Below are 13,095 nucleotides of genomic sequence, written 5' to 3' on the forward strand. Positions count from 1 at the left end.
CTTCACTGAAAAAGCAAAAGTAAGTAATATTGATACTACATTCCAGTGGATACCAACTTACTGATTTTTTTTCTTGTAGCTTATGGTTGCTGCCCCACACTTCAAACCCAGGTCATGGCAGGCTAAAGAGGGATTACAATCTCCGTAGTCTGCTTCCTTGCATAGAAATACTGGTCTGAATAAAAATGGCAAGCTGCTTTCTTGTATGCATTAGTCTGAATTACTTTTAGTTCACCAAAAGTGTTTTTTACAGCTACTGATAGATCTTGTGATCATCCAAATAGGGAACAAAAAGTACAGTGTGGCTTAGGGTTCCAGTTGCACGAGGTAAAAATTGCCAGTGTGACCTAACTAACATAAGGGTTTTGTTCTGCTCAGAATCTTGCTTAAGCCCTCTACAGTCTCTGGGCCAGATCTTTCATTGAACTCTGGAGTGAGTATAAAAGACATGTGGGAGAGTGAAGAATGGGTACAAGTCCCTGGCGTAGAGCAGCAAGTAGGAAGGTTACAGGAGTCTCTGCCATATTCTCAATTCCCATGCTCACCTTCCTCCCCCCTTTCACACAGAGTTATGTGGGGGAGAAGAGAGATGCGTGAGAGAATTCTGGTATGGACAGTGACCTCAGCCTACAAAAGCTATGAGGACCCATGTGTAAATTCTGGATTTAAACTCCTTCTAGCCTAGTATATTTTGCCATATTAGCACAACCCTCTACCTGGCCTGACTTACCCTGATGGAAATGCAGCTATGTTACTTTTGGCACCTTACCCACCTGAGATATTTCTACTCAGCACTGCATTGTATTGTGTAGACATTCAAAAAGAACAGCACTTCGCTTTTAAATTTTCATTTTAAGTTTGATTACATTTTACTTTTTTAATTTGTAATGTTGCAGTGAATAGTAAAGCAAGCAGCATCCGAGCAAACTTTGAAAATCTAGCTAAGGAAAAGGAACAGGAAGATAAAAAGAAGGCAGAAGCTGAGAGAGCTCAAAGAATGGCCCAAGAGAAACAAGAACAGGAGGAGGCCAGAAGGAAACTAGAAGTAAGTGAGATTCAAATTCCTATTGTGCAAATTCTTGTGGATTTTGAGCTCAGTGTGAGAAAAGGAAATATCTGTCCTCCAAAGCAAGGCTGTCCAGCTACTGAAGGAGGCAGGGACTACATAGTCCACAGGCCACACCAGCATGAGCCATAGATCTCTCAGGCCACATTTCTTGCAGGCACCGTTCCCCTGCTATGCCGCATAGGTGCCCCTCCCCTACTCCCTGTTAATCAGTATTGTATTTCATCTGTTACGTACTCAGCTTTGAGAACCTTTTGCAGTTCTTCGCCGTCAGCTTTGTCCTTTACCACCCTGAATAGTTAGAATAGATAATGGATTCCCAGAATTGGAAATTAAGGAAATATGGTTTAGCCCTGGCATGATTCTTGAAACCATCACATTCATACCCCAGTGATTCATACTTTATGCAAGCATTTTAGCTTATGCATTGGTGCAGATTGTTTGAGTTGTGGTGTGGGATTAATCCTGTGTCCTACAGGGGAAACCAGATTTATTATTCCTGTTATTACCAAAGAACTTAAATAGATACAATGTTACACCCCCCCCCCCAAACACACCTTTTATCTTATTTTTTTGGGGCAAAGACTATTCTTACTTTTATGTTTATTTTACTGTGGGAATTCATGGTTCATCCATAACTTAAATACTATGTGCAACTCTGATCTCCACATCTTAAAAAGGATATAGTAGAATTGAGAAAAAAGTACAGAGAAGGACAAGCAAAATGATCAGGGGTATGAAGGACTTGCCATACCGGGAGAAAGCAAAAAAGGCTAGGAGTCTTCAGTCTGGAAAGGAGAAAGCTGAGGGGGATATGATAGAGGCAGGGGTGGGCAAAATGCAACCCACAGGCCAGATGTGGCCCACCAAGCCATTCTGTCTGGCTCGTGGGGCCCCTAAAAAATTTAGAAAATTAATATTTATCTGCCCCTGGCTGCCTGTCATGCGGCCCTCAATGGCTTGCCAAAACTCACTAAGTGGCCCTCCTCCCAAAATAATTGCCTGCCCCCCAGTAATTGTCTATACAATCGTGAAGGAGGTGGACCAAATGAAAAGGCAACTGTTATTTCTCCAAGTCCCAGAATACTACAACTACGGGGCAGCCACTGAAATTAGTTCATGGTGCAGCATCTCTGTTAATCTTGGAGTTCTCCCTTTGCACCACCCTGCCACTGATTGGCTGAGGGGCCCTGTCAGCCCCACTGCTCGCTCCTGATGACCTGAGGAGAAAACCGTGGTTATAAATATGCTGTGGTTTTTGTGTCCCACTGATTGCTGCTGGGAGGCAAAAACCATGGCATATTTAAAACCCTGGTTATTTCCTCCCAGCTGTCAGGAGCAAGCAGCGGAGCTGACAGGGCCCCACTACCATTCAGCAGCAGGGTGGCGGGTGCACTGGGGGAGCTCCAAGATTAAAAGTGTAAAGCTCACACTGCGAGCTGGGCCTTCAAAGCCCTACAGATAGCATAGCCAGGTTCAAAAAAGGGACAAAACACGTGCTTGGACAATATATCTATTAATAACTATTAAACAAAATGGTTGGAAATGTTTCCTCTGGCACCTCTAAACCAGTAATGTGGATGCCAAGGAGGGTAATGAACAGGGAGGACATAGATCAGTCTAGGTATACCCTGGTTCAGCGCTTTTCCTCTGCAGTGTCCACTTCTGACTCTGTCAGAGATGGGATACAAGGCTAGATGGATCACTGGTCTCACCCAGGATGTCATTTATATTCTTATCATAAGGGAATAGTAAAGAAGAAAGTCTTTGCAAGGCCATTGCCAGACCAAATACTTGTTCTGTGTGCTTCTGAAAACCTGTTGTATTAATGAGCTGAAGTATACAAGAGGAAAACTTACTGGCTTTGCTGCCAAAAGGCGTAAGTTGTTTCTTCTGAGTATTGTAGGTAGATATTGTCAGCTAGGTAGTTGGGGGAGGCTTTGCCTCTTAAGCTTTGAGGGGGGAAAAAAAAAGGTAAAAGTACTGTAAAACTTCTTGTGTTTGTTTTTTGTTTGTTTGGTTTTTTTTTTAATACCCCCTCAATTCCAAAAATTAAAATGAAAAAGCTCTGTAGATCACACCTCGGTCAAGATAACATGGCACATTGTGGCCTGCCTGAAGCTCCAAACTAGTCGGTCAGCCCCAGACTCACACTCTTGTGTTGCAGAATGTGCTGGTAATGCTGCCTTTATTTACATTAGAGGTGCATCAGTATATCAGTCTCATATCAGATTGGCATTGATAACGGGAAAATTAACGTTATTGGCCATCGCCTTTTTTTTTGCCAATAATGTCACTGATAAATGCTGTATGCATGTGCATAACCACCATGCACACTGCCAGGAATGTAGCCTGGCAGCTTGGAGAGGTCCCTCTAGTGAGGGAAGGAGTGGGGCAGGGAATAGGACCCCAGGGCCAGGAGCAGGATACAGCCATGGGCAGCTTGTTGGGGGGAGGGGGGGGGCAGCTCCCCCAGTGGAGGCATGGGAGTCATGCCTCTCCCAGACTTGTGTGCAGGGTGGAGGCAGGCTGCCCGCTGTGGGTTCAGGGGCTGTGGGGCTTGGGCAGGCTCAGCTGTGCTGGGTGGGCAGTGGCAGCACTGGGAAGGGTGGCTGCAGGGGATTTACGGGGAATTTTGGGGCAGCTATTGTGGTGCCACCCCTGCTTAGGGCATTCAGCTCTTGGGCCACCCCAAAATTCCTTGTAGCCCCCACATAACCACCCCTTGCAGTGCCACTGCCACTCAACCTGAACGCAGGCCCAGCCCTCGCCAGGAAGAGGCTGGCACAGGCCTTGGCCCTGAGCCCGCAATGGGGAGCCCACCCTGTCCTTGTGCACAAATCCACATCCAGGAGTGTGAGCAGCAGTGGGTGAGCAGCGCCCCCAGTCCTCTCTCCCCCAACCCCTCAACGCCCCCTGGATGAGCTGCCTGCAGCTCCATCCCTGTCCAGGCCCCAGGTCCCATTCACTGCCCAGACTGGATAGCCCCTGCCCCACTCCCTCCTCACCATGAGGGCCTCAATCTACCCTTTCCCACAAACTTATTGTCTGGATGCTGCTCTCCAAGTTGCTGGGCTTTAAATTGGCTATTGGGTTGGTATCAGCTGATATGGCTGGTTAATAATCGCTTATCGGTGTCAGCCAAGAAAATCTTTATCAGTGCACGTCTAATTTACATAGAAACCTTTTAGTAAGTCAGCTTACAGTGTGACAGGATTTAACTTTCCCAATCATTCAAAAATCTATTGCTTTGTCAGCTGATTAATGCCAGAGAACACTTAAAAAGTTGTTTATCATCAAGGACAGTGTCACTCTTCTAACTGGAACATGTGGTATCAAGTTCTTTAGACTTGCACTAAAATGGGATATGAGACCTGAATCATGAATAAAACCACTGAATATTGAGAGGGTGCAGCTGCTATAGCAGTGTGCCAAAAAGCCGAACAAGATGCTTCATTTAAGTGTGTTAGCTTTCGAGTATGAATAATCTGACATAGTATGGCTGCTTCTGCCTCCCTGGTTCCATCCTCTATATCTAGTGCTAGGTCCACTGTTCATTTGCGTACCTCATGCCCAGTAGAACCATATAAGCAGTTGTATATGAGCTAATTTCAATTCTCCCTCTCTTTCATATGACGTTTTAGGATTACAACATTCATAGATTAATATTTAAATTTCATAGCCATTTGACTGCTTCAGTGGTAGCTGCATGGGTTGCTTTTAGATTGCCATTAAGTGATCTAATCGGGCAGTGGTCCACGATGTATTGCACAGTCTGAAAAATAGCACCACAAAAATTGCAATCCAGACTCTCTTTGATTCTCCATTTATGGAGTAGGTTTCCACATTTTCCATGAAATTCAGATGCAATTCAGGGAGGACCAAATCTTTCTCCATAGGTCAAGTCTTGGTTGGGGGGATTTCAAGTTACAGAGCCACACTTGTCACCCAGCCTCCTAGATTCCAGACCAAGTTGTTTATCAGCAAGTGTTTGTAGTCATACTGTTTCAGTGAGTCAAACACAGATAAAACTTACGGGCTTAATTGTTCTGTTCTTTTCTTTTTGATGAAGGAACAAGCTAAAGCCAAAAAACAAACTCCACCTCCATCTCCTGTTCCACAGCCAGCTGAAGAGAAACAGCCCTCAAGCCCAGTCTATGAGGTTAGTTGTAATCACTTTTATATAAAAGGAAACGTGAATCAGCTGTGCTTCTGCACTGTAGCGTTCCTATGTCAACATGTAATTTCTGGCTTTGTTTTTAGGAAATTGTTTCCAAGAGTTAATTGGTGAACCTTCTCTGTGTTGTAAGATGTTCTAATACAGTGGTGCTCAAACTTCCTCTCCAGAAGGCTGTGTGACATAGGGCCAGTTTGTGGGCTTGATCCTGTGGAGGGGTCCTTCCACAGGCTGGATCCAGTGCAGGGTCAGTCCACAGGTGTGATCTGGTGCACTGCCTTGGTCTTGTGTGCTGGATCCAGGCACAGCACAACCCTGCAAATTGGTGCAGTTTGGCATGTGGCCCCGGTCACCTGGCCCATAGGGCTCCCTATGCATCTAGAAATTTGGCAGTGAGGAAACAGTGTCAGCATTAATTGCCATGATGTAGCTACAGTGGGCACGTGCGCTTGGAGCAGCTCAAATAAAAGTGGTGCAAATTTGAGCTGGGGCTTTTTGCTTCAGCACACATGCTCAGACATGCACTCTGTTGTGGAGCAAATTGTGCCACTTGGGGCAAAATAAACCTGCCTGGCTCCTCCTGGATCTTCAGCCAGAGGGAGCTAGAGCCCAGGGCCAGCACCTGTGCTGTCCTCAGCAATATAAAAAGCTGCCCTGTCCTGGCCCTAGCAGTATAAAAAGCCTCCCTGGCAAGTAGCTCAGGGCTACTAGCTCTCAGGACCCAGCCAATTGGTACCTGGGGACACTACCCTTTGTGCCAGCTGGACTGCTGAAGCAGTCCTGAGAGTTCCCTGCACCCTCTACCCACTGCAGCATTCTGGCAGTGGAGGATGGTGCCTGGAAGTGACCTGCTGTGCACGTGCCAGACTCAGATGGAGACTGCAGAACCAGTAGAGGCATCTGCCCCTCTGGGCCAGCTGCCAGTGGACTGTGGTTGCAGGGTTGCATTTGTCCAGCACTACTGCCATTTGTGCCCCCATGCCTGGCCATCTGGGCAGCTGTTCGGGGTGAGGTGGCCTGCTTTGAACTGTCAAATCATGTCCTCCTGGCCCCATTTGTCCTGGAGATCAGCCACAGCCAGAAGGGTCCAAGGTGTCAGCTCTGAGCAAGCAGGGTCCTGCCCCTGGCCTCCCTAGCAGGAATTCTGGTGTTCCCTATTGGAAAGCTGAAAAATCCCTAATTAAAAAAAATCCCAAAATCACTCTCTAGAATACCACCATATCCATGTTCCTCCACAAGTAAAACAAAAGACCAATGTAAAGAGAGTGAGACAGAGGCAGCGATCAGTTGGACAATGTTTTATTGATATATCTACGGTGTAAAAGCAAGTCTCTTATCATAATAATAAAGTGAACTCTAAATACAGGTTTCATGATTTCATGAATACGTATTTTGCTGCCCCCCCACACAAGGGGCTGGTTCCCCACACAAGGGCTACGGCCCCCCAACAGGGGGTTCAGCCCCCACAACAGGGGTTTCTTCCACCACACAAAGGGTTTGGCTCCCAAAAAGAGGATTCAGCCCCCCAAAAAGGGTTCAGACCACCAACAGGGGGTTCGGCACTCTCACAATGGGTACAGCCCCCCAACAGGGAGTACTGCCCCCCAATGGGGGCCAAATGGTCCCTGCTGGGGCTCCTAGCCCCCCGATTGCTGCCCCACCTGGCCCCATCCCCCACCAGCTGCTGCTGCCCCACCTAGCCCCACTCCTCCGGACCCCCCCCCCAATGGCTTCCCTACCCAGCCCCCAACCCCCCAACTTGTACCCCAAGGCTACCCCCACAACCCCAGGCACCATCACTTAAAAAAAAAAAAAAAGAAAAGAAAAACAAACAAACAAAAAAAACCCCAGAAAAAGAACGGGGGAAAAAAAGCCTCTGCTTACCTGAGAAGGGGGGGCTCCAGGGGCTCCTGGTAGAGCCCCCCAGGCAGCACAGGACAGTCGAGGGGCAGGAGGGCCTGGGCTGGGGCCACTGGGGCTGTCATCCTGCCCTGCACTGTGTGGGCAGGGCCCCAGTCAGCCATATGGCAGCTTCAACTGTGGGTAAGTGCCAGGGTTTTTTGGGGGTTTTTTAAAGTATGGGGGAGGGGGCAGGGATGGGGGGGCTGTCGAGGGGGGGAATGGCCCCAGCAGGGGTCAGGGGGCTTGGGAGGGGCCAGCTCCAGCAGGAGTTAGGGGCCTCAGGGGGGCTCTGGCGGGGGAAGGAGGGGCTGGGGGAGTGGGCGGGGCCATGGGGGTCCCACCCCACAGTCCTTTCCCCCCTCCTCTAGCCCCCCCAACCCCTTACTCACTGGTACTGGAGCCCTGGTGCTGAAACAGCCTGGCCAGCTGCGTGTTTCCGCACCAGGGCGAGGGGCAACTGTAGAGACGCTCTGGCAGCCAGAGGCATGGTCAGGGACCGTGCCTTGCCCTGCTGTTTTATACTTCGCTTTTTTAGACGCCTGGATATCCAGGGGTCTAAACTTTCTCCCCATGCTGCAAACTCAAAGAGGTTTGAGGCAGGGCAAGAGGCACGTGCGCACTTATGTGGACGTGCCCAATGTGTTTCTTTTGCTCCTAATGCGTTTGTGTAAGTAATGCTGTTTTCATAGTTTCTAGGGTCGGAAGGGACCTGAATAGATCATCTAGTCCGACCCCCTGCCATGGCAGGAAAGAGTACTGGGGTCAAACGACCCCAGCAAGGTGTACATCTAGCCTCCTCTTAAAGACCCCCAGGGTAGAAGCCAGCACCACTTGTCTTGGAAGTTGGTTCCAGATCCTAGCCGCCCTGACTGTGAAGTAGCGCCTCCTGATATCTAGCCTAAACCTACCCTCTGCCAGCTTGTGACTGTTATTCCTGGTCACTCCTGGCAGTGCTCAGGGGAACAGGGACTTCCCCCGTGCCTGCTGGTCCCCCCTGTTTTGTCTAAGCTAATAGTTAGAGTTCAGCCTTATAGGGCAAATTTGAGATCATCTTTGTTTAATGTGACTTTTTTATTTCTGAAGAAGTATAAGCAAAAAAAAAAGCGTCTACTAGTGAGAAATGGGCTTTTGGTTCTAGGTTGTAAACTAGTTAAGGCAGCAGTTACACAGTGAACATGATACTAGATATGTGTGTTTTGTCTCCATATACCTAGGGCACCTGTTGAAGTGTTGTCTAGGAGCATTCTAGTATCATATTTATTAATCCATAACCACAGTCATCCTAGTCTAACTCTGTTTTCAATATAAGTGGCTGTTCTGTTTGATTTTAATCATATTTGCAGAGACATAAAAGCAATGTGTGTATGGTAGTCAGTTGTCAAAATTCAGCTAAATGTTTCTCTGTGGCATGAGTGTGGAGGCATGGTGACTAGGAACGCCCCTTCTGCAGTATCGAAGACACCTAGCTAGAGAGGCTTCCTATAAGTCCCTGACAAACTTCACCTTTTATCTTCTAGGATGCAACTTCATATGAGGCAGAGCCTAGCTTCAAAAATTCTAGCACAGCATATTCAGCTGTACACGAGCCAGAATCCAGCTACAAAGCTGAAGAATCAGACTACCAAGAAGCTGTCAGTCAGCGGGAGCCAGAATATGAACCAGAGACAGTCTATGAAGTAGCAGGAGCAGACCTCTATCAAGCAGGTAGTGCTCTTATTTTTAACTTTGGGCTTTTAATATTGGTATGCCTTCAGCACTGGTGCAGTGAATAACTGTGCAGATATCTCCTTCCAGTTTGTGGACAGTAGCTTAATCTAAGTTCTCTATCATTTTTTGTTTCTCTGTTTTTAAAATCTTCTACTATAGAATTAAAGGGATAATATAAGGTGATAAGTGGGTTAACTTGCTAACATTGAAAATCCAATGGGTAAGGATTGTGATTTAATGGTAAATTGACTATGCTGCAATTTAACATACAGCTCTTGACAGACTTTTAGAGAGAGTCAGACTTCTGCTTGTATGTTGTATAATGCATATTTGTTTGGACAAACATACAAAAGTAGATTTCAAATAAAGGCATATTGAGTCAGAACTGGAGAAACAGCTTAACATTTATTTTGTCCACTCATAGGTTTTAAAAGTAAGCATTGAAAGCACTGGTTTTTGGCTGTATTGGTCATGTAATGCACAAATCTATACCTAGTGCTAGTCTAGGGCTATCGCACAGATTCAGTTAAAGGCACAATGGGAGCCGATCCACAAACCCAACATTTGCACTTTCTACCATGCCACACTTGCATGGTAGGAAGTGCGATTGTGGAATCAAGGATCAGATCTCAATTTTGTGCAGTTGCTGGGGGAGGAGAAGCCCAGAAACATGACCCTTGGCTCTGGAGTTCCCACAGCTGAGTGTGCCAATCAGCTGGCTGGTACACCCAGCCTCAGGAGCTCCAGTGAGCTCCTGAGGCTGGGTGCACCAGTCAGCTGATTGGCTGGCCATATGTTTAAGATGCAAAGGGAACCAGCCACAAAGTTATTACGTATAATTTGTGTAATAACCTTGAAGCTTATTCTCTGTTTTATTGTGCCTTTAATTGCATAAATGTGTGCCCAAGTTGATACTTAACCACTGGTTAATCACGTCTTAAGTATAACACCTGCCAGGGGCCTAGGAATATGCATCCCTCTAATTCTTGCTGGTCATGTTCCAGTCTTGATTTACTGTGTGAGAGAGGTTAAGATTTTCTTTAAAAAAAAAAATCTGCATGTAAACATAACAGCTAGCTCTGATTTTTCTTTTTTTCCTCTCCCTCCACTTACTTCTGTCCTGTGACAGTAAAACTTTTCTTCAAATATTTCTGAAGCTTTCTTGATGTTCTGTCATTTTATACAGCAGCTTTCCAGAACCAACCAGTGGGGCATCATTTTGTGTCCTCTTTAAGTTTCTGTCTGTAAGAGCTTTTTTCACTTCTGCTCTTGATTTGGTGTAAAAATATCAAGGATTTGGTGTAAACATATCAAAGATGACAAGCAAGATCAGTATGACCAAAATTTTTGGGATGCAAACTGTATCAGTTGACTAACTTGTTCCTATACTTCAGTCTATAGTCCAAACTGCTATGGAGCTGAGGGAGGAGAGTGCCAGCTACACTAATTAGGGCTCTTTGTAGAAAAAATATAATGCTGAAAAACATGTCTTGTCTTACTCTCTTCAGAAGAAAATGCTTATGATGAATATGAAAATGAACTTGGAATTACAGCCATAGCCCTCTATGACTATCAGGCTGGTAAGTAAAGCTCTTGTTCCTTAGTTATCTTTTGAAGAGCCAGTGTGCTTCATCTGCTCTGTCTTGATCCCTTTGCACACTGATGCAAAATGGGCATAAAAAAAAACTGAGCACATTAGGCACTTGGTAAGTTTTTAGTCGATCAGTGCCTAGGTCACTGCAAAAGGAGGCCCAATTCTCATGCATAAATGCTACTATAAGTTCTTAGGCCTTATGGCCACATAGCTTAGGTTTCCCCCACTCAGAATACATCAGTTTTATCTTATGATAATATTACAGCACTACAATAACAATATTCTATTGGGCGTTTTTTCGGTGGTTTGTTAAAGTCCTTTGCTGTTTTGGGTAGCGGTTACTGTACTAAATTAATAGTGTAAACAGTGTCCAGTGGACTCGAGCTGAATACCTCCTGCCTTTTGTGAGGATGAGATATTGCCACCATAAAAATAAAAAGGAAGCTCTTTGCACCCAGGAACCTTTTGATTATCTCCATCTTGTACCCTGTTTTTAATGCTCCCTGTTTGTCTGGTGGAGAGAGGAAGGTAATAAGTTATTAAGATTCCTCTGCACAGTTCCCCTTTTGAATCATTGACTATTACTAGAAATAGCATGAACAAGAAGAAAGCTGACTGTGATAATAACTCATGTGATAAATGTAAACTTATGGCTTCTTCCACTCTCTTCTCAGCGGGCGATGATGAGATTTCCTTTGATCCGGATGACATCATCACGAACATTGAAATGATTGATGACGGGTGGTGGAGGGGAGTGTGCAAAGGCAGATATGGGCTGTTTCCAGCTAATTATGTAGAGCTGAGGCAATAGATAATATTGTCTGCCAGTTATGCCTTAATGCCATAGTCAGTATACCTGATTTATTACACTACAAAATCATGCTTTTTTGATGAGGGAGGGGTATATACATATTGCTTTTATATTTAATACTTTGCTGATGCTTTTTAAAATGTTTATGCCACAGAAGTTGCTAATATATTGTAACTCTTATGTTTCTCACTCAAGCCTCTTGTTATGATTTTCATGCATTTGAAATGTTTCTTCTTCTTTGCCAAATGGAGCAGTTGTCATAAAATGCCATTTCAAGGACTATTAGCTGTCTGTCATAATAATGCATGTTTTACTCAAGTGAACAGATTTACCTAGTGATTTAAGTCTAGTTAGTCTTCCATTAAATGTTGTCAGATTAAAAAATATCATGGCTATGCAGATTATTGCATTTTGCCTTATGTAGGGGGACACTTGTATTTCCATATAGTGTTTGGAAAAAGGAAGGAGAGATTGTAGATGTTGCAGGTAATAATAATTTAACTTGGAATAGTCACAATGGGTAGAAAATGTATTGATCTTATGATGGAAACAGTCCAGTGAATTCTTTCACTTTCAAAGTGATATCTCTTGGCTTTTATGTGGATTTTTCTGGTCTTGCTCTCCATCGGTTTTTTTCCCACTCCACAGAGGCGGCCCCAGACATTCTAGCATTGGGCTTTTGCTAATCTCTTCATTTTTGTCCTCCTTCCTCTTTTCAGAAATCCCTTTTTCCTCTCCCTTCTCCTCACCCTTTTTTAATTGCTTCAGAAGTGTTGAGTCATCCAGAGAGAGACCCAGCTTTTTTAAGGAACCCTAAACTGGCATCCATATCTACCACCATCTACCGTAGCAGTTTTGCTGCCTTAAAATAAAGGCAGTACCATGCTGCTATACTCCATTGTATACACAAATATTTTTTGTCCATACAGTAAAGCAGGCAGGCCTGCTGTGCAGTAATCACACTATATAACCATACTTCAGTCAAGGAATTTTAACACAAATTATTTAAAACCCTTCTAGATAATCACCACTTGAGACAACTATGCTCTTTGTATGTTCAGCAGAAACTGCCAGTAAGATTTCTACTAAATATTAGAATTGATCCAGAGTTGTTTTGGTGGGGTTTTTTTGCCAAAATATAAAATAATGTCCTTGTCACTTTAAAAAATGGTTGGTTTCACCTCAAATGTAGGGTCCCTACCAAAGATACCAAGTTGCATCTAATAATTCATGTGTTAAATGTGTGTACTGTCTGTTTCTACCTTCTGGTCAACATGAGAATGACAGGGCAGAACTGGCAAAGCAAGAAGGCAAAGACGTTGTACAAACTGAAAAATTGGACCAATGGCATATAGAATTTCTTGTATGAAATGGCAAAACGTATAGGTTAGAAAGAAGGCATTATATTGAAATCAAGTATAGGATGGTTGGGACAATCCTTAACGAATGTCATATGTATGTCATAATAATATATTTTCTTTTCTTCCCATGGTTTCATTTGTGTTGTATTTGCATTAATAGAATTGGGTTGGGTTTTATATGCAGTTTATTTTATCCAATTTTGCATAGAACCACCTCATAGGGGATATGATTTTTTGTAAATTAAATATTCAAATAAACTTTTTGAACCATTTGCACGGAATATGTTTGTGTAATTAAGTTGGCAATACTGACATTTCTGTTAAGAGACTCTCACTGAATACTGGTTAATTAGTAGGAATGCTTATGTGATGCCCAGGTATAGCAGTGCTGGAGACCCATATAAATCAGTGTCCTATTGGGTTGTTACTGGCTTCTGAACACTTTCCTGCCTTAGTGCTTCACCAGGTTTTATTCTC

At 44.6% G+C, this 13,095-nt stretch overlaps 1 protein-coding gene across 4 annotated transcripts in view; it reads left to right on the forward strand.

Annotated features, from left to right (window-relative positions):
- Window positions 1-12,890, forward strand: part of CTTN (cortactin) — a 36,110-nt gene extending 23,220 nt beyond the window's left edge. For all 4 annotated transcript variants that reach the window (XM_090032904.1, XM_090032905.1, XM_090032903.1 and 1 more), the window contains 5 exons: window positions 897-1,045; window positions 5,139-5,228; window positions 8,663-8,849; window positions 10,361-10,432; window positions 11,121-12,890. In XM_090032904.1, coding sequence (XP_089889030.1) covers window positions 897-1,045; window positions 5,139-5,228; window positions 8,663-8,849; window positions 10,361-10,432; window positions 11,121-11,257 — 635 coding nt within the window. In that variant the 3' untranslated portion in view covers window positions 11,258-12,890. The remainder of the gene's footprint in view (window positions 1-896; window positions 1,046-5,138; window positions 5,229-8,662; window positions 8,850-10,360; window positions 10,433-11,120) is intronic.
- Window positions 12,891-13,095: the final 205 nt, after the last annotated feature.

Source organism: Crocodylus siamensis, chromosome 2 (assembly GCF_052110815.1).
Source record: "Crocodylus siamensis isolate JL-2025a chromosome 2, ASM5211081v1, whole genome shotgun sequence".
NCBI classification, from domain to species: Eukaryota; Metazoa; Chordata; order Crocodylia; family Crocodylidae; genus Crocodylus; species Crocodylus siamensis.